Here is a 27062-nt window from a genome sequence, read left to right on the forward strand (position 1 = left end):
TCCCGATCCTGTTGGGGTCAGTGGAATGCCTAACCCTTTTTGTCTTGATTTTGGCCAGGTCAGTCGAGCTCAGCAGCTGCAGAACAGAGTGGGAAACTGGCTGAATTCACGTCTAGCCTGGCGTGGGACTTTGCCATCAAGGAAGGGTTTCGGATCTTCAAAGGGATGCCAAATACAAGAGCGTCGACAAGGTCCTACTGTCAGTGGGCCCGTGGGAGGCTGCCGCTCATCCCAAGCAGGACAAGAAGTTGGGCCACATTTTCCAAGGCATCTCAGGCTGCTGCCTCCAAAGGGGTCCTGATTATCTCTCCAGAAGCCCTCTCAGAACCAGTCAGGGATCTCCACCAGAGGCTGGAGAGATTCATAGAAACCCATGTATATCCCATTGAGCAGGAACTGAGAAATCACCAGATGTCTGAGGCCAGATGGACACCACCTCTGCAAATTGAAGAGCTCAAGGTAAATGGGTCTTAGGAAGAATCACCTTCTGCCAAAATGGTATGAAATGGAAAAACCATCACTTCGGTGTTTAAGAAAACTGGTTTATTATCTTTTGCTTTTCTGTCATTTTAATTTGCAGATGTACCCTTCTCCACCCCTACACTCAGAACAATGAAGAAAAAAGTAGTTAAAACTAACTTCTCTTCTGGGGTCCCTCTCATTACCCAGGGTTCACTCTTGTGATTTTTGCTTTTTTGCTCTTAACTTTGTTCTAGTTATTGTGTCTGTTGTAGTCCTAGTTCTGTTCACTTGACTCTGCATTAGTTTGTAGGAGTTTTCTCATACTTTTCTGAATTCTTGGGCCATCTTTCCTCATGATGCAGTACTCATCCTGTATGTGCCCCAGCCAGCCTGGCCATCCTCAGTCCCTGTGCGTCTATGTGGGTACCAGAAAAAATGCCCCAGGAATATTTTAGCCTATATGGGACCTTTCATTCTGGCTTTAATCTCCTCAGTGAGTACATACCTAGCAGTTGAATCATGGGGTCATGCTAGTCACTTTTTTTTTTAGCATAATTCCAAATTGTTTTCCAACATGAAAATGCGGACTTTCCACTGAGCCCAGATGTTCAGTGTCTCTGGCGCTTCTGTGCTTTGGACTGTGTGATGTTAAACACCAGATCAGAGACACTAAATTAACTTGAATCTCTCTGTCTCTCTGTCTCTCCCTACCTCTTTTTTTCCTTTTCTTCTCCATCTCTTTCTGTCTCTCCCTTCCTCTGTTTTTCTCTCCTCCTCTGTCTCTATCGCTGTCTGTTTCTGTCTCTCCTTCCCTCTTCTCGCTCTCTTCTCTCTTAGTCCTGGTCTGTCTCACTCTCTGTCTCTTTCTCCGTCTATCTCATCTGGTACTTGAGAGACAAAAGCCCAGGGCCCCAGCTTCTTGCCTCACTGATCCTGTTGCAGTAGCCTGGATTACGGGTAGCAAGATCAGCTGCTTGTTCATCCATTGTCCTCCTTCCATCAGCTAAGATCCCAGCCCAGCTTCAGCCTAGTAAGGGGTGATCTGTAGGAATTGCTGTGGAGTGGAGGTGTCTCTCTCTTTTTTTTTTCTTTTTGGCTAGGCAGTGGGGTTAAGTGACTTGCCCAGGGGCACACAGCTAGTAAGTATTATGTGTCTGAGGCCGGATTTGAACTCAGGTCCTCCTGACTCCAGGGCCAGTGCTCTATCCACTGTGCCCCCTAGCTGCCCCTGGAAGTGTCTCTCTGAAGGACCTCAGCTGGGACACACACACACCTCACCCCCAGGCCGGCCTGTCCTCAGAGGCTTTGCAGCTGGACAGTGCTTTTCAGAGCATAGAGGGAGATAAATCTTCAGGCCACATTAACATATTGGAGGAGGATTTTGGTGAATTGAAATGAAGGAGAAAACATTTACTAGGTGCTTACTCTGCAAAGCACTGTGCCAAGTGCTAGTAGAGCAACAAATAGGAAAGGCAGGCAGGCCTTGCTTTTGTTTCTGCAGGGCTTTGGAATCTTCCAGGTTGACAGTAGGCAAGTGTTTTGATCTGTTGTTCCCTCCCTGGCAGTTCAAAAATAGGGGAAGTATTCTTGTCCCCAGCACTGGGGAGCTTGCTCCTACAAACAGGTGCCATCTGCCCATCTCTCTCTAACCCCATACACATGCCCCGTCTTCCAACAGTGCTGGCTCAGATCCCCAGTCCCACGGGATGTAGTCATAGGATCAGACTTGGCCCACCCTACAGCGGCCAGCCTAGTGAAGTCTACCGCACGGCGGCCCACGCAGCAAAGGGAAAGTCCCGTGGGAAGGTGCATCTGGGCATCAGCTGGAGAAAGGCTGCCCTCTCTTTCCCGAGGTCTGGGGGACCTCTTAATCTGCCTCTTCATCATCAGTTGGATTCTTCTTTTGCTTTCTGGGGACCCGACTTGAGGTTTAGCAGTAGTGGCCAGAGTGATGACCCAACATGGGCAGTGTTTGTAGTTAGCCTCTGCCCCCTTTCCTTCCCGTTCCTTTGGGCATGGGTCTTTCATGGATCTGGGCTGAGTCAGTCACTGCTGTTTTCTCGTGGCATTCCTGGACAGGAAAAAGCCAAGTCTGAAGGGCTGTGGAATCTCTTCTTGCCCATCGAGACCGACCCTGAGAAGAAGTATGGTGCAGGCCTGACCAACCTGGAATATGCCCATTTGTGTGAGCTCATGGGCAAGTCCCTATATGCCCCAGAGGTACCTACTTTCTGTCTACAATCAGTCAGTAAACATTTATTAAGCCCCTGCTATGTGCCAGCCAGTGTGTGAAGCACTGGGGATACAAAAAGAGGCAAAAGACAATCCTTGCCCTCAAGGAGCTTACAGTTCAATGTGGGGTATACAAACAACAACTATATGCAAAGCAAACTATATACAAGATAAATAGGAAATGATTAACAGAGGGACACTGGAATGAAGAGGGGTTGGGGAAGGCTTCCTGTAGGAGGTGGGATTTTAGTTGGGACTCTAAGGGAGACAGAACATCAGTAGTTGTAGCAGAGGGGGAAGAGCGTCCCAGGCACCAGTGTGGGGGCAGTGTCGGCAGAGAGAAAGGGCCGTATTTGAGATGTGTTGTAAAGGTGACAAGGGCAGGCCTTGGCAGCAGATTGGATGTGTGGGGTGGGGGGGCAGGGTGGGGTAGTGAGGAGTCCAGGGTGTCTCCTAGGTTGTGAGACTGAGGATCTGGGGGGGATGGTGCTGCCCTCTACCATAATTGGGAATGTGTGTGGAGGGGGCTAAGGGTTAGGGTTAGGGGGAAGATAATGAATTCTTTCTCGGGCATAATGAGCTTAGGATTTCTACTGGACACCCAGTTTGAGATGTCGGAAAGGCAGTTGGAGAGGACACAGGTCAGCCCCCAGAGAGAAGCTGAGGGGATCCTGCCCCAGAGAAATACATCCACTTTTTGTGGTTCCTCCTCTTCAGTAACCTAAGATGGGGGTGGGGAACCTGCAGCCTCGAGGCCAGTGTGGCCCTCTGGGTCCTCAAGTGCAGCCCTTTGACTGAATCCAAACTTCACAGAACAAATCCCCCTAATAGAAGCTTTTGTTCTGTAAAACTTGGACTCAGGCAAAGGCCGCACCCGAGGATCTAGGGGGGCCACATGTGGCCTCGAGGCTGCAGGTTCCCCACCCCCAACCTGAGCGATGTAGAAGGCTTTACTTTAAATTGGACCGGACTGGTGATTTCACTGATGTAGAGAACTGCTTGGAACTTGTCTCGGAGATGGCCTGGGACACTGAGAGATTGGGTGTGTGGTCCCAGGTGGCAGAGCCAGCCCGTGTCCGAGGAGGGCCTTGACCTGCATCCTGGAGCTTGACTCCTCTGTTCAGGGCTCTTTCTGCTGACTTGGCTCTCTTTGTCTACTAGACCCATTGATAATTAGCTTTTAGACTATAAACTCCACGAGGGCAGGGACAAATATTGCCTTTTGTCTTTTCATCCTGGTGCTCAGTGTGGGCCCATGGCAGGATGCTTGTGCTGGCTAGAGCAGGGGAGGACGGGGCTGGATGAGAGTTGGCCCGGTGAGAGAGAGAAGGTGGAGATGAGAAGCGGAGATGGGTGTGGGAGAGCATCTACCAGCTTTTGGCTTGCTTTCCAGTGGTCTCCTGTTTTCTAGACCAAAGGGGCAGAAATACACCCCTCTCTGATGCTATGAATAGGCACACAAGAGTCACTGGTACACGTACTTTTCCCTCTTTCAGATTTTTAACTGCTCTGCCCCTGACACGGGAAACATGGAGCTGCTGGTGAGATATGGAACCGATGAGCAGAAGACCCGATGGCTCCTTCCTTTGCTGGAGGGGAAGATCCGCTCATGCTTTGCTATGACTGAGCCCCAGGTACAGACCAGGAGCAGGTGCCTTCCCCTTCCCTCCCATCCCAGCCACTATTCCCTGGCCTCCATCCCAGGATCCTTGACAGATTTGAACCCAAGTCTACTCTTCTTCAGGTTGCTTCATCGGATGCCACCAATATCGAATCTTCGATTAGAGAGGAGAACGGGGTCTACATCATAAATGGTCACAAGTGGTGGACATCAGGTACGTGGCTTCAGAGCCCGTTTTAAAAACATGCTTTGGTCCGACTGTCTTTGTAAAAGGGCTCCCTCATCCCTAGCCCAAGCCCTGGTGTTCGTGAAGAAATGAAGGGGCCCTTCAGACTCCTTTGCAGGGAGCTCCAGGAGCCTGGCCCTTTCCTTTCACTGAAGGGGCATTTGAGCTCCAGAACAAAAGATGAATGTTGGTGCCATTGCCCTAGAATGGAACTGGAATTCATTGCACTTTCCCATGCCCTTCTCTCACCTGCAGACCAGACAGCCTCGGCCCAGCCCCCACCCCTGGCGTTGTTTTTCTCCTCCCACCCTCTCTGGGCACCGTGCCCCCAGCCTCAGAGCTCCGCGGCACAGCTCAGTCGGCTCAGCCCCCTGGGCCCTCCCTTCTGTCGGGCCGCCTGCAGGCCTCAGAACTGAGCTCAGACCTCGGCATTTTGGGTAAAACGCTTGTTTGCCTTGGGAGTCAGTCCTTGCGAGGACAGAGGAATCCGAGCCTGCTTCTGGCGACCCGAGAATCTGCATGCGCTCAGTATGCTTCTTCATTGTGAGCTGGTCTGTTGTAGAAGCAAGTTTGCAGCGAGGCTTGGCGTCAGGAGATCTGCTTCTGTCTCCCTCCTTTCCTGGCAGGAATCCTGGATCCCCGCTGCCAGCTCTGTGTGTTTATGGGAAAAACAGACCCCCACGCCCCACGCCACCAGCAGCAGTCGGTACTCTTGGTTCCCATGGATACGCCGGGGATAAAAGTCCTCAGGCCGCTGAGCGTGTACGGGCTGGAAGACCCTCCAGGTAAAAGCCCAGGTACCTCCACGTGCTCCCTCCAGGGCTCTTGGCTGGCATCTGGCCACAGCCACTTGGTAGCGTGGTGAATGGTGTTAGAAATGGAGTCAGGGAAGCCCGAGTTGGAATCCTGACTCTGTGATCCTGCTGGGGATGCCTCATCTCTGAGGCCTCCTCTGTGACAAGGGGACAAGGATGGCACCCCCTCCCAGGGCTGTCATGAGGATCAGACGAGGTGACCCACCTATGGGACCTTTACAAACCTTAAAGCAGGATAGAAATGCTTGGTAGTCGTATTGTTATTCTGGTCACTAGGTGGCGCCATAGTGCCTGGTATCAGGAAGATTCTTTTTTTTCTGAGTTCAAATCCAGCCTCAAAACCTTACAAGCCTGGTGATGCTGGGCAAGTACTTACCGCCTATTTACCTCAGTTTCCTCATCTGTAAAATAGAGAAGGAAATGGCGAACCACTCCAGGATCTTTGCCAAGAAAATCCCAGATGGCATCGCCAAGAGTTGGACACAACTGAAATTAGCTCTAGAGATTATTATCATTATCATCACCAACACCTTCACCATTGTTATCATTAGTAGTAGTAGTAGTAGTTTTAGTACTGTTATCATCGAATTCTTCTTTGCCACAGGGTGCTTTTGCATAAAATTCACACATACAGACCCCCACAGTTCAGTCTAATGTCAGGTGGATTTCCCAGGGTCACTTATGGACTCCTCCTCTTCTCCACCATGTGTCTGCCATCCACAGAGCCCAAGGAAGGCTATGGGGCACCCCTCCTGGCTTCTGAGTCTCTGTGTGGAGAATATTGCCTTCGTGGCTTGGATGCTGTATTCAGGCTGGTCATGTGATGCTTCTATTTTTGGCTAAAAATGTGAACTTTTTTTTTTTTTGCTTTTTGGTGAGGCAGTTGGGGTTAAGTGACTTGCCCCGGGTCACACAGCTAGTAAGTATCAAGCATCTGAGGCTGGATTTGAACTCAGGTCCTCCTGACTCCAAGGCCCAAGCTCTATCCACTGTGCCACCTAGCTGCCCCCTAAAAATGTGAAACTTTTACTGGCTTTGTGGGCCAAGCCTGCTTTGCTCTCTGCACTCTCTGAGACTTCCTCCCTGCATGAGGCTCAGCAGATGCTATGTTTTCTAGGTGCCTGAGCAGAGTGACCATTTGAATCTACTTGGTCACTCACCGCCTGGGTAACTGTGGGCAGGTCAGTTCACCTCTCTGGGCTTCACTTTCCTCATTTGTAAAATGAAGTAGTTAGGTAGACGAAGGGACTCTGGTCCCTTCGACCCCTAAGTCTGCGGACACGTGATCCTCTGATCTCAAGTTACTGGGTTTTTACTTGGAGACATCTGCTACCTTCTTCAGCTCCTGTCTTAGTTTTAGGCTTCGGTGAAAAGCAGTATTAACCGTCCCCACGAGGTGGCCAAAGCAAGGAGAGAAAGTGGAAAGGACATGAAACTAGCTGAAAAGAATCGCTGTCCCACCATCGTCTTCTGCGAAGAAGCCGTGGGCCTAACTGGGTTCCCTTTCTGTCTCCGTAGGCGGTCATGGAGAGGTCCTATTTGAAAATGTGCGGGTGCCCAAGGACCATATGGTCCTGGGCCCTGGCCGAGGCTTTGAAATTGCCCAGGGCAGGCTCGGCCCTGGGAGGATCCATCACTGCATGCGGCTGATCGGGTACTCGGAGAGAACGCTGGCTCTCATGAAGGAGCGGGTGAGTGGGATCCCTGACGCTTCCTTGGCTGACTCTGTGAGTATTAGGGGAGGAGGCCAGGTGAGATCCTCACCGAGAAAGCAGAGAGGTATCTGAGGCTCGGCTTCACGTTGGATACCGGGCTGAAGCTGGACACTTAGGGCAGAGAGACTGTGCCTCGTTCCCTTCCCTCTGCCTCATTAGGCAGGAGCTGGACCTGACGAAGCCGAGGGGGGCCCTGGGCTGGAGCCGCAGTCAGGAAGGCCATCTTGCTCTTGCTCCCAGTGCCTGGGGTGTGTGGCTCTCACCCTGATTTCTCCCCAGCCTCTCCTTCGGTGCCGGTTGGAAGCCCGAAGCCAGTGGCCCAGCTGAGCCTGGAGTTGAGCCTGGAGCTCTTTTGCCAGGAACTAGAGTTCAGATCAGTGGTCTCGACCTCTCGGAGATGAAGCCAGCCTTTTATGAGAGTCTGCAAAGAAGAGCAGCGGGCCTCGTTAGCGGGCATCTGATGGTGCTACTCACATCTCAGCTGTCCTCTCCCGACTTCCCAGCCCCCATCTTGACCATCCCCAGCTCAGACCAATTCAGCTGCTCAAGTTTTTCCCAATATACAGGAAATCCCTAACTCTGGACACACACTCTGTAGGCAGCGTGTTCCCATCCTGCCCAGTGCTCAGAACACAGAACGAGAGAGGAGTCTAGAATGTCAGAGCTGGAAAGGGCTTGGGCAGACATGGAATCCTGCCCCCTCCTCCCACAGCTGAGGAAACCAGAACCCATATCAGGGAAGGGACTTGCCCAGATTACATAACTAGCCAGGCTGGTGGCTGCCAAGGAGGCCAAGGGGGCTGGTTAAAAAAGGATTCTGGCTCAGAGTCAGAGGGCCAGGATTAATTAAATACTGGTTCTGCCACTTGCTCTTCTGTGTCCTTGCAGGGCACACTCTGGGCCTCAGTTTCCTCCTCTGTGAAATGGGGCTCTCCAAGGTCCCTTCCAGTTATGAGTCTAGCGAGGATCCCATGTTTCTGGTCCAGGGTTCTTTCTACAGCCCCATGAGGCCTTTCTCCATAGCTCCCAGGACCTCTAACCTGATTTCTTAGGAAGAAGCTTCCACTCAAGTAACATACAGCCTTGAGCGACCAGTCAGCCTGGAGGTGGGCCTCAGTGGGGCTTTAGGCTTTAGTAGCTTCTGTATCACAGACACACACACATACACACACATATACATATATAGACACACATATACACACTCATACATATATACTCACATAGAAACATGCATACATACAAAAATACTCATACATACACACTTACACACACATATACATATACAGACACACAAACACACTCTACCACACAGAGACACACATGCGTACTCACATACATACACTCACAGACACATACAAGCATACACTCACGCACAGACACATTCATATATACTAACACACAGACACACATATATACATGTACTCACATGTGCTCACGTACATATATGCTCAAACACACACAGATACACTCACACATGTACATAGATAAACATGCACTCACACATATACATATACACTCACACACACATACACACAAAAACAACACACCACACTCACACACACATACACACAGACACAGATACACATACACTCACACATACTCACAGACGCACACATCCATCCATACACATACAGAGACATACATAGAGATAACATACATTTACATAGATACATAGATGCACACACACTCAGGCACGGAGTGACTGACCCTCTGCATTCACTGGGTGGCCCTCTTCTCTCGTCACCTGGCTCAAAGCCTTTGCAGCAGGTCTAGACCCCTGCTCCTGAGCTCTTCCCCACTTCCTCCCTTGGTACCATTTCTGCAAAGAGCTGAGCTAATGCTGAGATGGGGCCGAGGCTCTCCCTCCCCCCAGCATAAGGGGACACGTTGCTCTTCCCTGCTCCTGGCCTGGATCGGCCACCTACGTGTTGGAGATTGCTGCCGCATTCCTTGCTTTGAGGTGGCAGAAGCCAAAGCGGGGGGCAGCGCCATGTGTCTGGCCAGGGTGGCTGTGCCCTGTAAGTCACTAGCCCCTCCAAAGTGCCTTGGGCCAGCATCTGGCAGAGTTGAAACCGGGCGTGGCTCTCCTGCCCGTGCCCCTGAGTGCACCATTGGCCCTCCTTCTTTCAGTCCTTGCACGACCTCTTCCCATCTTCAATGGCCCGGGAGAGGTTAGAATACCATGTGTGTGATGGAGCCTGAGCCATCTCCTCAAAGGCTTTTGGTCCCTACGTTGCAGGTGAAATCCCGAGTAGCGTTTGGGAAGCCTCTGGTGGAGCAGGGCACCATTTTGGCCAACATTGCCAAATCCCGAGCTGACATTGATCAGGCAAGACTGCTCGTGTTGAAGGCGGCCCACCTCATGGACGTAGCAGGAAACAAGGTGCGAGCTTCATCTCTAGAAGCCAAAATCTAAATCTGACCTACTGATCCTGGTGGGCCAGTTTTTGGTCTGAATTTGATGGGGATAAGAATAAAATCATACACTTGGGCACAAAAAAAAAATCAAGTTCACCAGTATAAGAAGAGTGAAGCATAATCAGTCAGCAGTGGTTCCAAAAAAGCTCTGGGGGTTTCAGTGGACCACAAGCTCCATATGAGTCAGTGTTGTGATGTGGTGGCTAAGAAAGCAGGGGCTGCATTTCAAGGGACCCAGCTTCTGGGAAGTGCAGGGAGATGAGAGCCCCACTGTCTTCTGCCTTTGTCAGACCTCATTTGTGGCACTGTATTCAGTTCTGGGCACCTTGGTGGTAGGAAGGACATTGGTAAGCTGGAGGGCATGCCAAAGAGAGCTTTGTATATTCTTTTTTGTTTGTTTGTTTGTTTTGGTTTTGGTTTTTTTAGGCAATGGGGTTATGTGACTTGCCCAGGGTCACACAGCTAGTAAGTGTTATGTGTCTGAGGCCAGATTTGAACTCAGGTCCTCCTGAATCCAGAGCCAGTGCTCTATCCACTGTGCCACGTAGCTACCCCAGCTTTGTATATTCTTGAAGTAATAGGGAGCCACTGAAAGGCCAATCCTGCCTCTCCCTCCACTGGTCTGGGGTTCTAGTTCAGCTGCTGTGGTTTCCAGGGTTCTGTCTCCTGGCCACTCACCACACCATCCTCGGCTTCCTTTGATTTGTCCAGGCAGCTGCTTTAGACATTGCCATGATCAAAATGGTAGCCCCCACCATGGCCCTGCGAGTGATTGACCGCGCTATTCAGGTGAGTGTGGATGGAGCACAGAGGATTGATCTGTGGGCTTAAACCTGGAATAGTTGGCTTTGAAAGCAAAAATGAAGGAAGGTCTTTGATTTTTTTCCCCTTAGCAGTGTCCCCAATTATAGGGATATAATTCTAAATTGTAGATTTGGGGCTAAAAGAGACCTCTGAGGCTTCCTACCCAAGAGCATATATCCCTTTCACGTATGTCAAGGTCAGTGAGCAGTAGAACTCTTCCCAGGTCTAAGGCCTCCCCCAGATATCCTCCATCACCACTGAGCTGGAGAAAGGGCACTTTTCTCGGTGATAGTTTATCATGTGAGGTTGCTTAGCGAAGGCAGTGCTGTCATCAGTGTCCCTGGAGTGGGGACCCTTTCTAGTCTCAGTCCCAGAATTCGATCATGTGGGATTCACCAAAGACACCGAATTTGGTGTGATGGGCTTGAGTGGCAGGCCCTCAGGTCCTGTTGCTGCTCTGCCCGTTGCTGACCCCATTTGGCCCCTGGGTGACTTTGGGGGGGGGTCATTTCACTTCTAGGCCTCAGTTTGCTCATGTGTCTAATGATCACAATTAGCCCGTCAGGGAGATCTGTCCTGTGCTTTACTGGAGGGGCCCCTCTCACTTCCTGCTCTGTGTTTCAGGCCTTTGGAGCTGCAGGACTAAACAGTGACACTCCCCTGGCCCAGTTTTTTTCCTGGGCCAGAGCTCTCCGTCTTGCAGACGGACCTGACGAGGTTCACAGGACCACGGTGGCGAAGATGGAGTTAAAGCGCTAGGTCTCTGCCACCAGCAGCAGCAGCAGCAGCAGCAGCGCCATAGTGGGAGGAATTGGGAAGCTTGAGGATTAGCAGTGATGTAATTTAAAATCGCCTCTGTGATTTAGGGTGGTAGCTCTTTCAATTGTGTTAAATCTGGGAACAATCACCTTGATCTTTTACTGCCAATAGGAGAATTCCCTGTGAGAAACACAGGGTCTGATGATGCATGAAAGGCCAGGGCTGAGAGCCTGGGCCCTCCCTCGCTCCCTGCAGAGGCCACAAAGCCGGCCTGAGGCCTCTGCAGGCCTGCCTGGGAATCCAGCTGGTGTGGTGCTTCGCAACCCTGAGAGTGGAACCAAGGACAGGCCCATAAGGCCGGCTAGGAGGGTGGCAGTGGAGGAGCTGGCCAGCCCTGGACCTTCCTTTGCCCAGTGGTGCCCTCTTCTGCCATCAAGGAACACCTGATCCTGTGGAGAAGATGGCTGAATGTGCAGGGGCACTGGAGTTCTCCTGCAGTGAAACCAACACCTGGCCCCTGAGACCACCACTCAACCATTTCAGGGGCTCCTGTGGGGAGGCCAGATTGTGTGGCCCTGGATACAGAATGGAAAAAGGACTTAAAAAAAATAAGGAAATAAATCACACCGCCTTGAGGCGCATCTTTGAAACATGAACAACATTCAGAATAAAGCATTTTAATTTCATCATCCCTCTGCATCAGTATCTCAGTGACCCTCACTCATACCTCCCTTGATGTGAGACTTGTCCAGGGCCCTGGCCCCTTTGGGTTGCTCCACCCTCCCATCAGACCTCCAGAGACCCTGCCTGGGAAGAGCTAAGCCCCCAGACCCTGCAGTCCTTTGAACCTCATGCCTTCATCTTAACCCTCCTCCCCCTTCTACCTCTGGCTCTAAGACTGCAATCAAGTCCCCACCACTGCTGTATCTGGAAAGGGCTGGTCAAAGGCCTGCCCCCAGACCAAAATGCTCCTGCCTGGGCATCCCTGCCCCGCCATGCTGTTTCTTCTGTTACAAATGTAAGCTCTTTGGGGGCAGAAACTTTTTTACTTTCAGATTTATATCCCCAGCAAATCACTGGGAAAACATTCCTGCCTGATCTTCCCAGTAACTCTGTGAGGTGTGTACTCTGGGGGGTTTTATTCACATTTTACCAATGTGGTAAAGTGAATTGCTAGTAAATGCCAAAAAGGGTATTTGATCTGAGCTGCCTCTTAGTGACTTGAGATTTTGATGGAACCTCCCACCTTCTGTTAATCTTAATGTTATTTCTTGGTTTAATGTTCATGATTTATTGTTCAGTATTTTCAGTCATGAAAACCCCTTTTCGAATTTTCTTGGCAAAAATATTGAGTGGTTTGCCATTTCTTTCTCCAGCTTATTTACAGATGAGGAAACTGAGGCAAATAGGGTTAAGTGACTTGCCCAGAATCACACAGCTAGTGAGTGTGTGAGGCCAGATTTGAACTCAGGTCTTCCTGACTCCAGGCCCAGCACTCTATCTGCTTTGACACCTAGCTGCCTGCCTAGATCCAGGATCCTATGATTCATTAAGAATCCAAAATCCAGCCTCAGAAACTTACTAGCTATATGACCTTGGGCAAGTCACTTAATCTCAGTCTGCCTCAGTTTACTCAACTGTAAAATGTGGACCACAATGGCACCTACCACCCAGGGATATTTCCAGGATCAAATGGGGTAGTTTTTGTAAAGGGCTTAACACAGTACCTTGGCACACAGCAGGGACTTAATGAATGCTCATTCTCTTCCCTTCTTTCCCATAGCCTGAGGTTAGGTAGCCTGCAGAAGCCTTAGGGAGACATGATGGTTGTCTTCATATATTTGAAGTCCATCACATGGAAGAATTGTTTGAACATGGAGTAAGTCAGTCAGTAATATTTATTAAGCACCTATTATGAGCCTTGTGGGCTATAAAATTCCAGTCTGTAACAAAAGTCACTTAAGAACTCCAAACATGACAGTGGATAGAGCACCGGCCCTGGATTCAAGAGGACCTGAGTTCAAATCCGACCTCAGACACATAACGCATACTAGCTGTGTGACCCCGGGCAAGTCACTTAACCCCATTGCCTAGCCAAAAGGAAAAAAAAAACTCCAAACATGATTAATCAATTTATTATGGCGTCTGGGGGTCCTTAATGAATTGGGTCCAAGATCTTCCTCCCTATCAGGGACCTCCCTCTCCCTTGGGGCTAACTACTTTTATACACTTTGGAGAGCATGAAAAATGTAAGGAGACATTACACTTCACTGATTGGTCAATTCCACAAGTTGGGGAAATCTTACGATCGGCTAAGGGAAATGTCCATCAGTCATGACTACTTTGTCACAGCAGGTCATCAGCTCCAGGTCATCTCAGCTGGGGCTTTCTAACACTCATAAGACCCTTCCTACAATATCTCAGGGCTTTCTTGAAGCCATAAGACCCTAGTGTTTGACCAACAGTATCCTAGGGTCCAAGGAAGTTGTGGGTTTAAAGCAAAGGTCACTAGGGAGTGGACAGTAGTGATTCTTAAGGGTGAGGGAGTATTGCACCAGCAATGAACCTTATTACAGCATGTTTTACAGTGGAGGGGGTTGGAGTGAAGCAATTACAATTTCTAACTAATATGAACTTAGCTAATAAATCAAAAACAAGTAATCAATACATGGCAGATTAATCATTCATAACTCTTATCCTAATAGCATTAACATACCTAACTAAACCTTAATCCTATTCTGCTTAATTCACTAATACAATCACCTCAACAAATCACAATAAACTGAGTAAATGCTGATTAATTTGAATAGGGGGTATCAGAATGATCATCACAGTCAGGCACTATGCTAGCTCTGGGGATGCAAAGAAAGGCAAAAGACAGTCCCTGCTCTCTAGGACCTGACAGTGGAATGAAGGAGACAAACATGGAGAAACCAGTTATGGACAGAATTAAATGGGAAATAATTAGCAGAGAAAGCACTAGAATTAGGAGGGATCAGAACAGGCTTCTTGTAAATGGTGGGACTTTGGGGACTGAAGGAAGGCAAGAGGCAGTGATGAAGAGGGAGAGTGTCCAAACATGAAGGACAGACAGTGAAAATGCCCAGAGCTAAGAGATGGAATGCTCTGGTCTAGGATGAAAATCCAGCAAGGGAGACCGAGTTTGGAGAACCAGGAGAGAGGATGTCATGAAAACTTAGAAAGAAAAGAGTATCAAGGAAAAGAGAGTGGTTGACAGTGTACAAGGCTGCAGAGAGAATTGAGAAAAGGTCACTGGCTTTGGCCGTTGAGGGATCCTTGGTGGCTTTGGAGAGTTTTGGTTGAATGATAAGAATGGGAGGAGAGAAAGCAGAGTCCATATCTACATGTAGCACCCCCTGGGCTCGCTTCCTCCAACTGACATTGGCTGGTTGAGTCCCCAGAAGGACTGCTTCTTCAGGTCCTAAAAATAACCTTATGGGTGACTGCTTCTAACACTGTAGCTCACAAGCCCACATTGGTGTTCTTCCTGTTAACAATCAGCCAGTATACTCAACTGGGTCTTTAGAAAAGACATTTACTCAAAAGGTTTGAAAAGAACAATAGTTATAAAACATACATACCCCTCAAAACCACACTTTCTCACAATTATAGACAATCTGTGGCGGGTGAGAGTGAGCACAGATTTGAAGGGAAGTGCTAATGAAATACACGTGTAGGGAGCCAATGTGGCCAAGGCAACTCAACCACACTGGAATAACAAGGACTCAGTGCCATTTCTCCAGAGAGTCCTTACTTATCTAGGAGTACCTCTGACCTTTGTTCTAAAGGACTTAGCAGCTGGAACTAACACTGCCTTTACTAGGGAGATGAAAAGACTTAAATAGGACAGGTGTCTTAGTGAGGTAAACCTGTCCTTTGTGATTCTCACTCACTTTCTCATGGAAGTTGTTCATATGGAGTCCATCCTCATGTGCTGGTAGCCTTCCTTATATTCTGTTGACATTGTAGGATGTCAGTGGAATATAGAGACAGTTCAGCTGCTCTCCTTCGCTCTAACTACATGACTGGATGATTTTTTTTTTCTGCCTTACATTTGAGGACATTCGATCAATCAATCAATCATTAGTTATAACTTCAGCATCCACTGGCAAACATAATATTTAATGCATAAACAAGAACCAGAAACTCACAACCCCTTGTTCTTGTGTGTGTAGTTACATATTTGTGTTTGTGGATGGAGGTTGAGTTTAATTTAAAAGAGGGAGAGAGACAGATAGACTTGATGAGGCTTTGTCTTGGGAGGGGCAGCCAGGTGGCATGGTAGATAAAACTGGGGGAAGTTCCAACCTTGTCTCAGCTACTTTCAAGCTGAATAAGTCACTTAGTTTCTCTAGGACTCAGTTTCCTCGTCTGTTAAATGGAGGTAAATAACAGCACCTACCTCCCAAGAGTGGTTATGAGCATTGGGTGAAATAACATTGTAAATCACACATTTGGTGTGCTAGAAAAGTGTTGGTTGTTATAATTCTCAGTCTGCATTGTCAAAAGTCAAGGAAAATTTACCCAACCATAGTTAATTCAGTTTCTTCTTTATTTTGGAGCCACCAGGCTCATGAGGATTGATTGGAGAGGAAACAAGCAGATTGTCTTCTCTGCCAATATAGCAATCAGGTAACTCAAATAACCTAGAGCAAATGATGCTAAGTAGATACTAAAGAAATTTGGGAAAAGGGAAGTCTAAGCTTATCCAGATCCCAGTTTCCAATATTTATTTCCTTGGGGCCCGGAGAGTTTTCAAACATAACCTTGGAAAACTGTTAGTGTTTTACACTGATCTCTGATGTATGCTTCTCCCTAAGAGAAGTTTAAATGAGACTTACGCTTATCCCTATTCAGTACGAGTATGACTCTTAATGAATGTTCAGGTGAGGACGAGCCAAGCCCAGTTTGCTCATAATTATGTTCAACCAGTTTTATTCCAAAATATATAGCATCTCACCTCCAACTTTGCTAGCCTAGGCCTGTCCTGCTATGACCTACTTTGGGAAAAGGAATGGAATATGATCCTGGAGGATAGAGGGAAGAAAGGGCTAAACTTGAGATTGGGAAGACCAGGGCGTGAATCTTGCTTCTGACATTTGTTAGCCGTGTGACCTTGGGCAGCTCCCATGACCTCTCTGAGCCTCGGGCTGTCCTCCAAAAGTTATAGATAGGCTCCAATCAGCCTTGGTCATGGGAATTTCCCCATCAGAACTTCCCACACTGATATGATACAGGTGCTTGCCGTACAGCCCAGCACATACAAGATTATGTTGAAGGTAGCTCCTCTCCATACCCTGGGCTTCCAGCTCTAGTGGGAGCTCTGATAGCAGCTCCTAAGCTGTGACTTGGATGGCCCCACGTTAGCATATCCCTTCTTCCTTGCCAAGAACACTTCCCAATGACAAATGTGCCTTCTGCTCTAGAAACACCAGAGAGAAGATTGAGATGTGACTTACCAAGGCAGCTAGGTAGTGCAGTGGATAGAGCAAGAAGACCGTAGCCTCAATATATTAGCTGGGGCAGCGAGGTGGCACAGTGGATATAGCACCGGCCCTGAAGTCAGGAGGACCTGAGTTCAAATCCGGCCTCACACCAAACACTTGACATGTACTGGCTGTGTGTGACCCTGGGCAAGTCACTTAACCCCAATTGCCTTAAAAAAAAAAAAAAGCAAGTGTATTAGCTGTGTAACCTTGGGCAAGTCATTTAACTTTTGTTTGCCTCAGTTTTTTCATCTGTAAAATGGGGATCACAATAGCATATATCTCCTAGGATTGTGAGGATCAAATGAGATAATATTTGTAAAGCACTTGGCCCAAAGCAGCAAATGGGGCAGCTAGTTGGCACCATAGTGCACAGAGCTCCAGGCCTGGAGTCAGGAAGACTCATCTGCGTGAGTTTAAATCCAGCCTCAGATACTTACTAGCTGTGTGACCCTGGGCAAGTGACTTTACCTTGTTTTCTTCAGTTTCCTCATCTGTAAAATGGGCTGGAGAAGGAAATGGCAAAGTACTCCAGTATCTTTGCCAAAAAAAAAAACAAACCCCAAATGGTGTCGGAAACAACTGAACACCAACATCATAATTACTTACCTGTATGACTTTGGGTAAGTCATTGTAGCCCAAGGCAGCTCGATGGCATGGTAGAAAGTGTTAGATTTGTGGGACAGCTAGGTGGCGCAGTGGATAGAGCTCCAGCCTCGGAGTTAGGAGGACCTGCATTCAAATCTGGCCTTTTGTTATTTCCTCTTTCAGAAACTGGATGAGCTAGATTTGAGCAACAAAGAGATACAAAAAGGCACCAACAACGTTTGGAAGCATCTTGAAGCCAAAGGTTGGAGATAATGTAAAAGAATAAAGTGTTGGGGATTCAAGAGTCTATCCCACAATCTTCTCTGAGTCAGCTGCTTGATAGAGGAGCAGAAGGTGGCAGGAAGCTGGTTATAAGTAGCATTTTTGTTCTGTGCCTGCCTAGAGATAAAGGCTGGGGTGGAATACTTGGACTAATAATAGCAGCTCATATTTGCATAATGTTTTAAATGCTTCCCCAGAGCCTCCCTCAACCCACAACCTGGCTTTGTTACTTTCAATTTATGAGGTCCTGTTGTTACTTAGTCATTTTTAGTTGTGTCCAATTCTTTGTGACCCCATTTGGGGTTTTCTCGGCAAAGATACTTGCCATTTTCTTCTCCAGCTCATTTTATAGATGAGGCAACTGAGACAAACAGAGTTAAATGACTTGTTTAGGGTCACACAGCTAGTAAGTGTCTGAGGCTACATTTGAACTCAGGACTGGCCATCTAGCTGCCCAACTTGGGTAAGTCAGTTTCCTCAGCCCTGTCAGTTTCCTCAGCCCTGTCAGTTTCCTCAGGCAAGTCAGTTTCCTTAGCCATGTCAGTTTCCTCATTTCCTCAGGCATATCAGTTTCTTCAGCCATGTCAGTTTCCTCGGATATGTCAGCTTCTTCAGCCATGTCAGCTTCTTCAGCCATGTCAGTTTCCTCGGATATGTCAGCTTCTTCAGCCATGTCAGTTTCTCAGCCATGTCAGTTTCTTCAGCCATGTCAGTTTCCTCGGATATGTCAGCTTCTTCAGCCATGTCAGTTTCTCAGACATGTCAGTTTCTTCAGCCATGTCAGTTTCCTCGGATATGTCAGCTTCTTCAGCCATGTCAGTTTCTCAGCCATGTCAGTTTCCTCGGATATGTCAGCTTCTTCAGCCATGTCAGCTTCTTCAGCCATGTCAGTTTCTCAGACATGTCAGTTTCTTCAGCCATGTCAGTTTCCTCAGGCATGTTAGTTTCCTCAGGGCAAGTCAGTTTTCTTCCTTGGGTTTCACCTCTTAAAACATAAAATAAGAAGTCTGGACTATATTGGAGGTGTCAAACACGGCTCTGTGTGGTGGGTGGCACATGGGGCCACAACATCCCAGAGTGCACCCAAACCAGATTAAAATATAACTGGAAGATATTTAATGAAGTAAATAAAAATACAATAAAACATAGATAATATTACATTTTGAAACTGTTAGTATGTGCCTCACAGGGATCCTGATGTATGGTTTAGTGGGCTACCTTTCTATCTGAGTTTGATACCACTTGACTACATGTGTGTAGTCCATACACACTTTACATGGCCGAGATCCCTCCTAATGCTAAATCTAGAATTCTATAAAGCAGGTAGCACAAGAAGGAATGTCACCTACTGCCATTGGCTAGAGGAAGGCTGAGTGTTCTCTCTCACTCATGGTTCTAGGGGTAACCTTGAGGAGCTATATATTTTTGGCGTTGTTGCTCCTGAGTCCCCCGTGGTGTGCTCCCCATTAACAAGTAGCCAGCCAGTCAATTAGCTTTTACAAAATGTATTTAAATGTATATTAAGAATATTTGGTGCAAGCATTCCACCCAAACCTGGTATGTACTCTCCCCCTACACACACAAGATTCATGAGAATCAAATACAAAGGAAGTAAGGCAAACATGTCAGAAACACCTGTGGCAAAGGGGTACTTCTCAATTTGTAATCCAGGGAGTGTTGGACTGGAACCAGGCAAAGCATATCTGAGTATGTTCCAAGGACTAGCCCTCATAGGCCAGGCTACCTCCATCTTTTTCTTCATGTAGAACTAACCAAGTTCCCCACTGACTGGGCAGCCTAGCTGGGCTCTGTTCCTTTGCTGAGTCCAAACCTAGAGTTTCTTTCTTTCTTTCTTTCTTTCTTTCTTTCTTTCTTTCTTTCTTTCTTTCTTTCTTTCTTTCTTTCTTTCTTTCTTTCTTTCTTTCTTTCTTTCTTTCTTTCTTTCTTTCTTTTTTCTTTCTTTTTTTTTTCTTTCTTCTTCTCTTTCTTTTTCTTTCTTTCTCTTTCCTTTCCTTCTCTTCCTTCTTCTTTCTTCTCTCTTCTTCCTTCTTCCTTCCTTCTTCCTTCCTTCCTTCCTTCCTTCCTTCTCCTTCTTCCTTCCTTCCTTCTTCTTTCTTTCTTTCTTTCTTTCTTTCTTTCTTTCTTCTTTTTTTAAAATTTTTTAAATTTTTTAAGAATTTTTTCCCCCAGAACTTCTTAAGGGGTCCCATTCCCTGAACTTGTCTTTCCTCAATTCACTATCTCTTCACTCCCACTATAACTGCTTCCACCATTGTCAGCCAGTACCATTATAGTAACCCACTGCTACCATTGCCATTCACTTCTGATGGGACCCCTGGGTGTCCCCAAGTCACAGGATCATCTATACATCTTTTGAATGCCCATTTGCTTAAGATCAGAAAGAATAAACACAAAGATTCAGAGGTAGCCGTATATTCACAGCTATGGTGACTGGGGAAAACACAAGGCTACTGTCCCGCCCTCACCAAACACTCTAAGTTATTCTGCCTACTCACAGCTGCAAAGAACACTAGATCACTGAAAGAGCTCCTTTTGTATACCCCTTCAGTTCCAGCTCAGCAACTTCTGAGTCACCAGTTCTTCTGCCTCTGCAGCCAATTAGAAGACTTTTCAGCATCATGAGACATAGGTCCCTTAGTCACAAATGGCCAGAAACAGGCTCACCCCAAGTTTCTATATAATCACTTAGGCTGAAACTAGACACAGAATATTTTTTATATGCTTCAAGGACTGGCTGTCACAGGCACCCATTACACAAGAATTATTATCCCTGTTTTACAGAGGAAGAAATTTAGCTGAATAAGCAGCGGCCTAATCTAAGCCTCCTGAAGAGACACAACATATTACAGCAGGAAAAATAGTGATATTGGAGTCAGAGGACCCACGTCTAAATCCTGTCTCTAACACTTGACCTTGAACAAGTAATTTAATTTTGCTGCGCCTCAGTTTCCTCATCAGGAAGCCAAAGAAGTTGCTGACTAATCTAGGAAGTGCTGCTATCACAGGAAACTAGGAGAGTTGTAAAAACCCTGTTTTCCTCTCTTTCTGTTCCCTCTTAATGCCTTTCCTCTGTTGATTATCTCCAATTTGTCCTGTAGATATATAGTAATTTATATGTTGTCTCCTGGATTAGATTGTGAGCTCCTTGAGAGCAGAGACTGTGTTTGACTTTCTTTGTATCCCCAGCATCTAGCTCAGTTCCTGGCACACAGTCAGTGCTTAATAAATGCTTGTCTGCTTATTTACTTGACTTAGGCATATGCATGTTCTTGCTGTCATGTCCTTTAGTAGCAGTCATCCATGCTGCTGAGTGGGGCAGGGGGAGGCAGGAAATGGAGCAGAATCTTCTCCTCACTTTTGTTGGAAGTTCAAGGGAAAGGCTGCCTGAGGCCCAAAGAAAACACACTCAAATGAGAGGAAGATCTGTCTTTTCTATGGCTCTTACAGCCCACTGAGGGGGTGTCTCTGCCTAGCTCTGTTAACACAACCCTTCAGGCACAGGGAGCGGGAGACCAGCCAAGAATTGCTGGTCATGCATGACCTTTAGCAAGGGGCCAGCTCACATGTCTTGCCAGAAGGTCTAAAGTACATGCCCAGCTCTAAGGAAATTACTCTATGCTAATAATCACAACTGATAAACTCAGTCATCTTGGGCAAACTCACGTCTCTGGGCTTATTTTCTTTTCTGTAAGGTAAGGAAGTTGGACGACCTGCTAGTTTGGACGTTCTGTCTGCTAAGGCCCAGCCCAATCCTGACATTTTACATTTTGAAGTCTCTTCTCAACTCTGATGTCTAGTGTTCTGAGGCTTCTCCCAGATCTGACAGTCTATCCTCTAAGAGAACTTGTTAAGAACAAACATTCTATGGGTTCTATGTCCTAAGCCCCTCCCAGTGTTATTAACATTCCAAAACTCACACAGCAAAAGTCAGCAGAAGGAGAGACGGTTCTCAAGAATAAAATTCTGGATGCCCATCAATTGGGGAATGGCTAAACAAGTTGTAATGTATGATTGTAATGGAATGTCATTGTGCTAAAAGAAATGACGAGCAGGAGGATTTCAGAAAAACCTGGAAAGACTTACATGAACTGATGCAGAGTGAAGTTAGCAGAACCAAGAGAACACTGCACATGGTAACAACAAAATTGTATGATGAACAACTGTGAATGACTATTCTCAGCAATAGAATGATCTAAGACAATCCCAAGGGATTCATGATAAAAAATGCTACCTGCCACCAGAAAAAGAACTGATGGCATCTGAATACAGTCAGAAGAATACTATTTTTTACTTCCTTCCTTCCTTTTTTCTTTCTCTTTTCTTCCTTCCTTTCTTTTCCACCCTTTTTTCCTTCCTTCCTTTTCTCTCTCTCTCTCTCTCTCTCTCTCTCTCTCTCTCTCTCTCTTTTCTTTCTTTCTTTCTTTCTTTCTTGACTTTTCTTCCACAAAATGACTAATAAGGAAAATTTTTATATGATTACACAGATATAACCTATATCAGATTGTTTGTTGTCTCAGGGAGGGGGAAAGTGAGGAAGGGAAGGTAGAATTTGGAACTCAAAACTTTAAAAAAAATGTTAAAAGTTGTTTTTACATGTAATTGGGAAAAAATTAAATATTATCTTAAAAAATGAATGGAACCAAAAACTATTGAAATTTTTAAAAAAGAATGAAATTCTGAAGACACAAACAGAAAATAATTCCTAAAAGAGAAAGAAGGGGAACTGTCTAAAGAAACTGGTGTAAGTACATGGGGAACCCATTATCCAAAACAATTTAAGCTCTTTGAGGGTTGTGACTTTTTTTTTTAAGGCAATTGGGATTAAATGACTTACCCAAAGTCACACAGCTAGTAAGCATCAAGGGTTTGGTCTGAGGCCGGATTTGAACTCAGGTCCTCCTGACTTCAGGGCCAGTGCTCTATCCACTGCACCATTTATCTGCCTCAACTTTTTCATTTTAGTATTTGTATCCACAGTGGCTAGCTCAATGCCTTGCACATAGCAGGCACTTAATACTTATTGAAAGTTTCATTGTTGAATTAAACTTAGATTTCATTCTTTTTCCATTGGAAGCAAATTACTTAAAATTTTTTGGTCTTATTTTAATTTTGTTTTTACATCACATTTGTTTCTGAATATTTCCCAGCAAATAATGCTTTGAAACAAAAATTTAAAAAGAAAAAAATTGAGCAAAACTAACCAATATGCTGATCATATCTGACAGTATGTATAATATTCTAGACACCAAAAGTCTCCCAGCTCTGCAGTGAAAGGAGTGAGACTTATTATCCTAGCTCTTCTCTGAGACCAAGCTTGGTCATTCTTATTACCCAGGGTTCAGTTGTTTTTTTTTTTGGTTCTCTTTCTCTATACTGTTATAGTCATTGTGTATGTGATTTCCTAATTCTGCTTCCTTCAATTCATAAAAGTCTTGGTATATATCTCTGAATTCTTCATATTTGTCATTTTTTATAGCAAGTAATATTCTGTCACATTCATGTATCCCAGTTTGTTTATTCCCTCAGTTGATGGGGATCTATTGTGCTTCTAGTTTTTGCTAGCACAAAAAGAGCTGCTATGAATGTTTTAGCATTTTTAGAACCTTTTTATTTTATGGTCTTTGACTTTCTCGGGGTATATGCCTAGCTGTGAGATCTCTAGGTCAAAGGGCATGAATGTTTTCGACTTTTTTCCATCATAATTTCTAATTGTTTTTCAGAATAGTTGGGTCAATTCATAGCCTCACCAACAGTTTATGAGTGTACTTGTATCCTTTGATACCTCCAACATTGACCATTTCCATCTTTTCTCATCTTTGCCAATTCACTGTGAGTTAGATTTCTCAGAATTGTCCTGATATGCATTTCTCCTAATATTAGTGATATTACATTAACTATTTGAAAAAATATGAAAGGAAGGGGTCCTACCAAGTTCCTTCTATGACACAAATTTGATCTTTATAGCCAAACCAGAGAGTCAAAAGACAGAAAAGAAATTTTATTCTTTTTTTCTCCTTTTTTTCTTTTTTCCTTTTTTTTTGGGGGGGGGGCTAGGCAATGGGGTTAAGTGATTTGCCCAGGGTCACACAGCTAGTAAGTGTTATGTGTTTGAGGCCAGATTTGAACTCAGGTCCTCCTGAATCCAGAGCCGCTTCTCTATCGGCTACGCCACCTAGCTGCCCTGAGAAAGGAAATTTTAGACCAATTTCTCCAATGAATATTGATGCAAAAATTTTAAGCAAAATATTAGTAGGGAGAATATAGCAATATATCACAATTTATACTAGGAATGCAGAGCTGGTTCAATATTAGGAAGACTAGAAATATGATTGACCATATTAATAACAAAAACAACAAAAATCATATGATTATGCCAATTGATGCGGAAAAAGCTTTAACAAGATACAACATTCATTCTTGTTATAAACACTAGAAAGCATGGGAATAAATGGAGCTTTCCTTAATATGAAAAGTAGACTCTATCTAAAACCAAGAGCCAGCATTATCTGTAATAGGAATAAGCTAGAGGGCTGAAAGATCAGGGGTAAAGTAAGGGTATCTATTGTCATCATTACTATTTAATATATTACTAGAAATATTAGTTATAGCAATAAGACAAGAAAAAGAAATTGAAGGAATAAGCATAGGCAAAGAGGAAACAAAAGTATCACTTTTGTAGCTATGATAGTGTACTTAGAGAACCCAAGAAAGTCAACTAAAAATTAATTGAAACAATTAAGAACTTCAGCAAAATCTACGCAAATCATTAGCACTTCAGAATATTACATCAAAACCCAGCAAGAAGAACTAGGAAGAGAAATCCCATTTAAAATAATTAACAACAGGAATTTGCCTACCCAGAAACACATGCAGTTCCTACTGTATGAGCACGATTACAAAACACTATTTACACAAATAAAGACAGATTCAAAGAACTGGTGAAAGCCAAACCACAGTTCAGAGGACTCATGATGAAACATGCTACCTATCACCAGAGAGAGAGGTGATGGAATCAGAGGGCAGACTGAAGCATATTTTTCTTGTCATGGCCAATGGGAGAATTTCTCGGCTTGACTATGAATGTTTGCAATGGTTTGGTTTTGTTTTTCTTGCTTTCTCAATGGGGAAGAAGGTATAGGGGGAGGTGGGAGAAATGTTGATCTGAAAATAAATTTAATTTTTAAAAATCCTCAGTGAAATCTGAGGATGCCTTCCACTGGTGTGAGAGACATTAGACATAATGACAACAATGACACACCATTCCAAAATTTGTGGGATGCATCCAAAGCAGTCCTTATGGGAAAAATTAAAGACTTATTCAAACTGATACAGAGTGAAGTAAATATTGTGTTATTATTTTACTTATCTGTTTTATTTTGTTACAAGAGACCTCTCAAAAGTGAGACTTATCTTTAAGTATTGGTAATGTTAAAACAAAAAAAATCAATAAATGTTAAAAAAAAATGGAGAGAGATCATTGGTAACTTTGGAGAGAGCATTTTCAGTTGAAAGACGAAGTCAGAAGCCAGTCTATAGGGTTAAAAAGAGAGTCAGAGGGGGGCATCTAGGTGGTGCAGTGTATAGACCACTGGCCCTGAAGTCAGGAGGACCTGAGTTCAAATCTCACCTCAGACCAAACACTTCACACTTACTAGCTGTGTGACCCTGGGCAAGTCACTTAACCCCAATCGCCAAAAATAAAAAAATAAAGAGTCAAAGGAAAAGAAGTAGAGCAACAATCATAGCTTCTCTTTTCAAGGAGTTTAGCTACAAAAGGGAGGAGAGGTGTGGGTTGATCACTGGTTGGGATGGACAGATAAAGTAAGGGTTTTTGAAGGATGGGGGAGGCATGGGTACAAAAACAGTCAGTGGACAGGGAGAGATTGAAAATAAGTGAGAGGGGGGATGATAGAGGGGGCAATCTGCTGGAGAATGGGGTTAGAACAGGATCACTTGTGCACATATTGGGATTTGCCTTAGCAAGGAGAAAGGCCACCTCTTCATGGAGGAAGAAGGGGTCTGAATGATGTGAGATGAGGAGGAGGGGAGAAAAGGGAGCTCTTGGCAAATGGCCTCAATCTTTTCAATGAACTATGTGGCAAGGTTCTCATCTGAGAGGGTGGGGGGGAGGGAGCCAGAGATGGTTTGAGAGGAATGAACAGGTTTTGCTCAATAAACTCCAGCTTCTTATACATGAAACGCCATATCCTGTCTTACCTGACTTTGCACTGGGTCCCACATTCCTGGCATGCATACCCTCCTTATTTTCTCTTAGAATCATTAGTTTCCTTCAAGACAAGATGCAGCTCAGGGACCAACTCCAACATAAAGCCTTTCTGCATCCTCCATGCTGCTAGTGCTCTCCTTCCCTACAAAATTACCTTCATTTACTGGGAATATATTGATTGGAAAACTTCTGGTGTTTCTCCATTGAGAAAAGGCTAGATTTTGACTTTGTCTTTATCCTTTTTGTCAGGGGCAGCTAGATTGTGCCTGGAATCAGGAAGACCTATGTTCAAATCTGGCCTCAGATACTTACTAGCTTTGTAACCCTAGGTAACCTCTGTTTGCCTCAGTTTCCTCATCTGTTAAATGGGGATAATAAAAACATTTACCTTCCAGGATTATTGTGAGGGTCAAATGAGATATAATTGTAAAGCACTTAGTACAATGGCTGGCACATAGTAGATGCTATATAAATGTTAGCTACCATTATTATTATTATCGTTATTATTATTATTTTGAAGTAGGCCCTTGGAGCTTTGGAATCAATTACATAAAACTAAAAAATTCACTTCTAGTTGTTTTCTTGACTCTGCTCACTTCACTCTGCATTCATTCATGTAAGTCTTCCCATACCTCTCTAGATTCATCACATTTATCCTGTTTTATAGCACAGTAATATTTCATTACATTCATATACACCATTTGTTTAGCCATTTCCCAATCAATGGACATCTATTTTGTTTCCAATTATTTTCTATCACAAAAATTATTGCAATAAATACTTTGGTGTATTTGGGGACTTTCTTCTGATCACTGGCCTCCTTGTAGTAAAAGCCCAGTAATAGAATCTCTGGGTCAAGAAGTATGGATATTTTATTTATTCTAAATTTCTTTCCAAAATGGTTGTCCTGACTCAAAGTTCCATTAACAATACTCTAGCATGCTGATCTTCAACTTCACTATTCCCATCTTTCACCAGCTTTGCCAATCTGTAGGTTTTGAGGTGGAACCTCAAGATTGTCTTTATTTGCAATTCTCTTATTTTTAGTGAACTGGAGCATTCTTCCATGTGGTTCTTTTTTTTTTTGTGAGGGAATTGGGGTTAAGTGACTTGTCCAGGTTCACACAGCTAGTAACATGTGGTTCTTAATAGCTTACAATTCTTTTGAGAACAGTACATGTCCTTTGATCACTTACAGAGGAATGGCATATATCTGTTAATTATTTGTATATCTTCAATATTAAACTCTCATTAGAGAAATTTGATACAAAGAATTTTTTCTTATTAGACTACTTCCTTTCTTATGCTAGATGCATTAATTTTGTTTGTGCCAAAGCTTTTCAGTTTCATGCAATCAAAGTTATCTAATTTATCTTTTGTAATTG

At 45.1% G+C, this 27062-nt stretch overlaps 1 protein-coding gene and 1 long non-coding RNA gene across 2 annotated transcripts in view; one reads left to right on the forward strand and one right to left on the reverse strand.

The window, feature by feature from the left end:
* The window catches only part of ACAD10 (acyl-CoA dehydrogenase family member 10), a 55872-nt gene extending 44131 nt beyond the window's left edge, over positions 1-11741 (forward strand). Inside the window, 9 exon segments of the mRNA XM_020970111.2 lie at positions 59-459; positions 2542-2682; positions 4191-4328; positions 4439-4529; positions 5168-5326; positions 6875-7047; positions 9311-9454; positions 10201-10278; positions 10918-11741. Coding sequence (XP_020825770.1) covers positions 59-459; positions 2542-2682; positions 4191-4328; positions 4439-4529; positions 5168-5326; positions 6875-7047; positions 9311-9454; positions 10201-10278; positions 10918-11052 — 1460 coding nt within the window. The 3' untranslated portion in view covers positions 11053-11741.
* Positions 7045-17546, reverse strand: LOC144457127 (uncharacterized). The gene is made up of 3 exons (XR_013486482.1): positions 17169-17546; positions 16533-16729; positions 7045-7492 (listed from the first exon to the last, which is right to left on the reverse strand). It is a non-coding gene; the product is annotated as an uncharacterized LOC144457127 (long non-coding RNA).
* Positions 17547-27062: the final 9516 nt, after the last annotated feature.

Source organism: Phascolarctos cinereus, unplaced genomic scaffold (genome assembly GCF_003287225.1).
Source record: "Phascolarctos cinereus isolate Bilbo 61053 unplaced genomic scaffold, phaCin_HiC Scaffold_4;HRSCAF=312, whole genome shotgun sequence".
NCBI lineage: Eukaryota > Metazoa > Chordata > Mammalia > Diprotodontia > Phascolarctidae > Phascolarctos > Phascolarctos cinereus.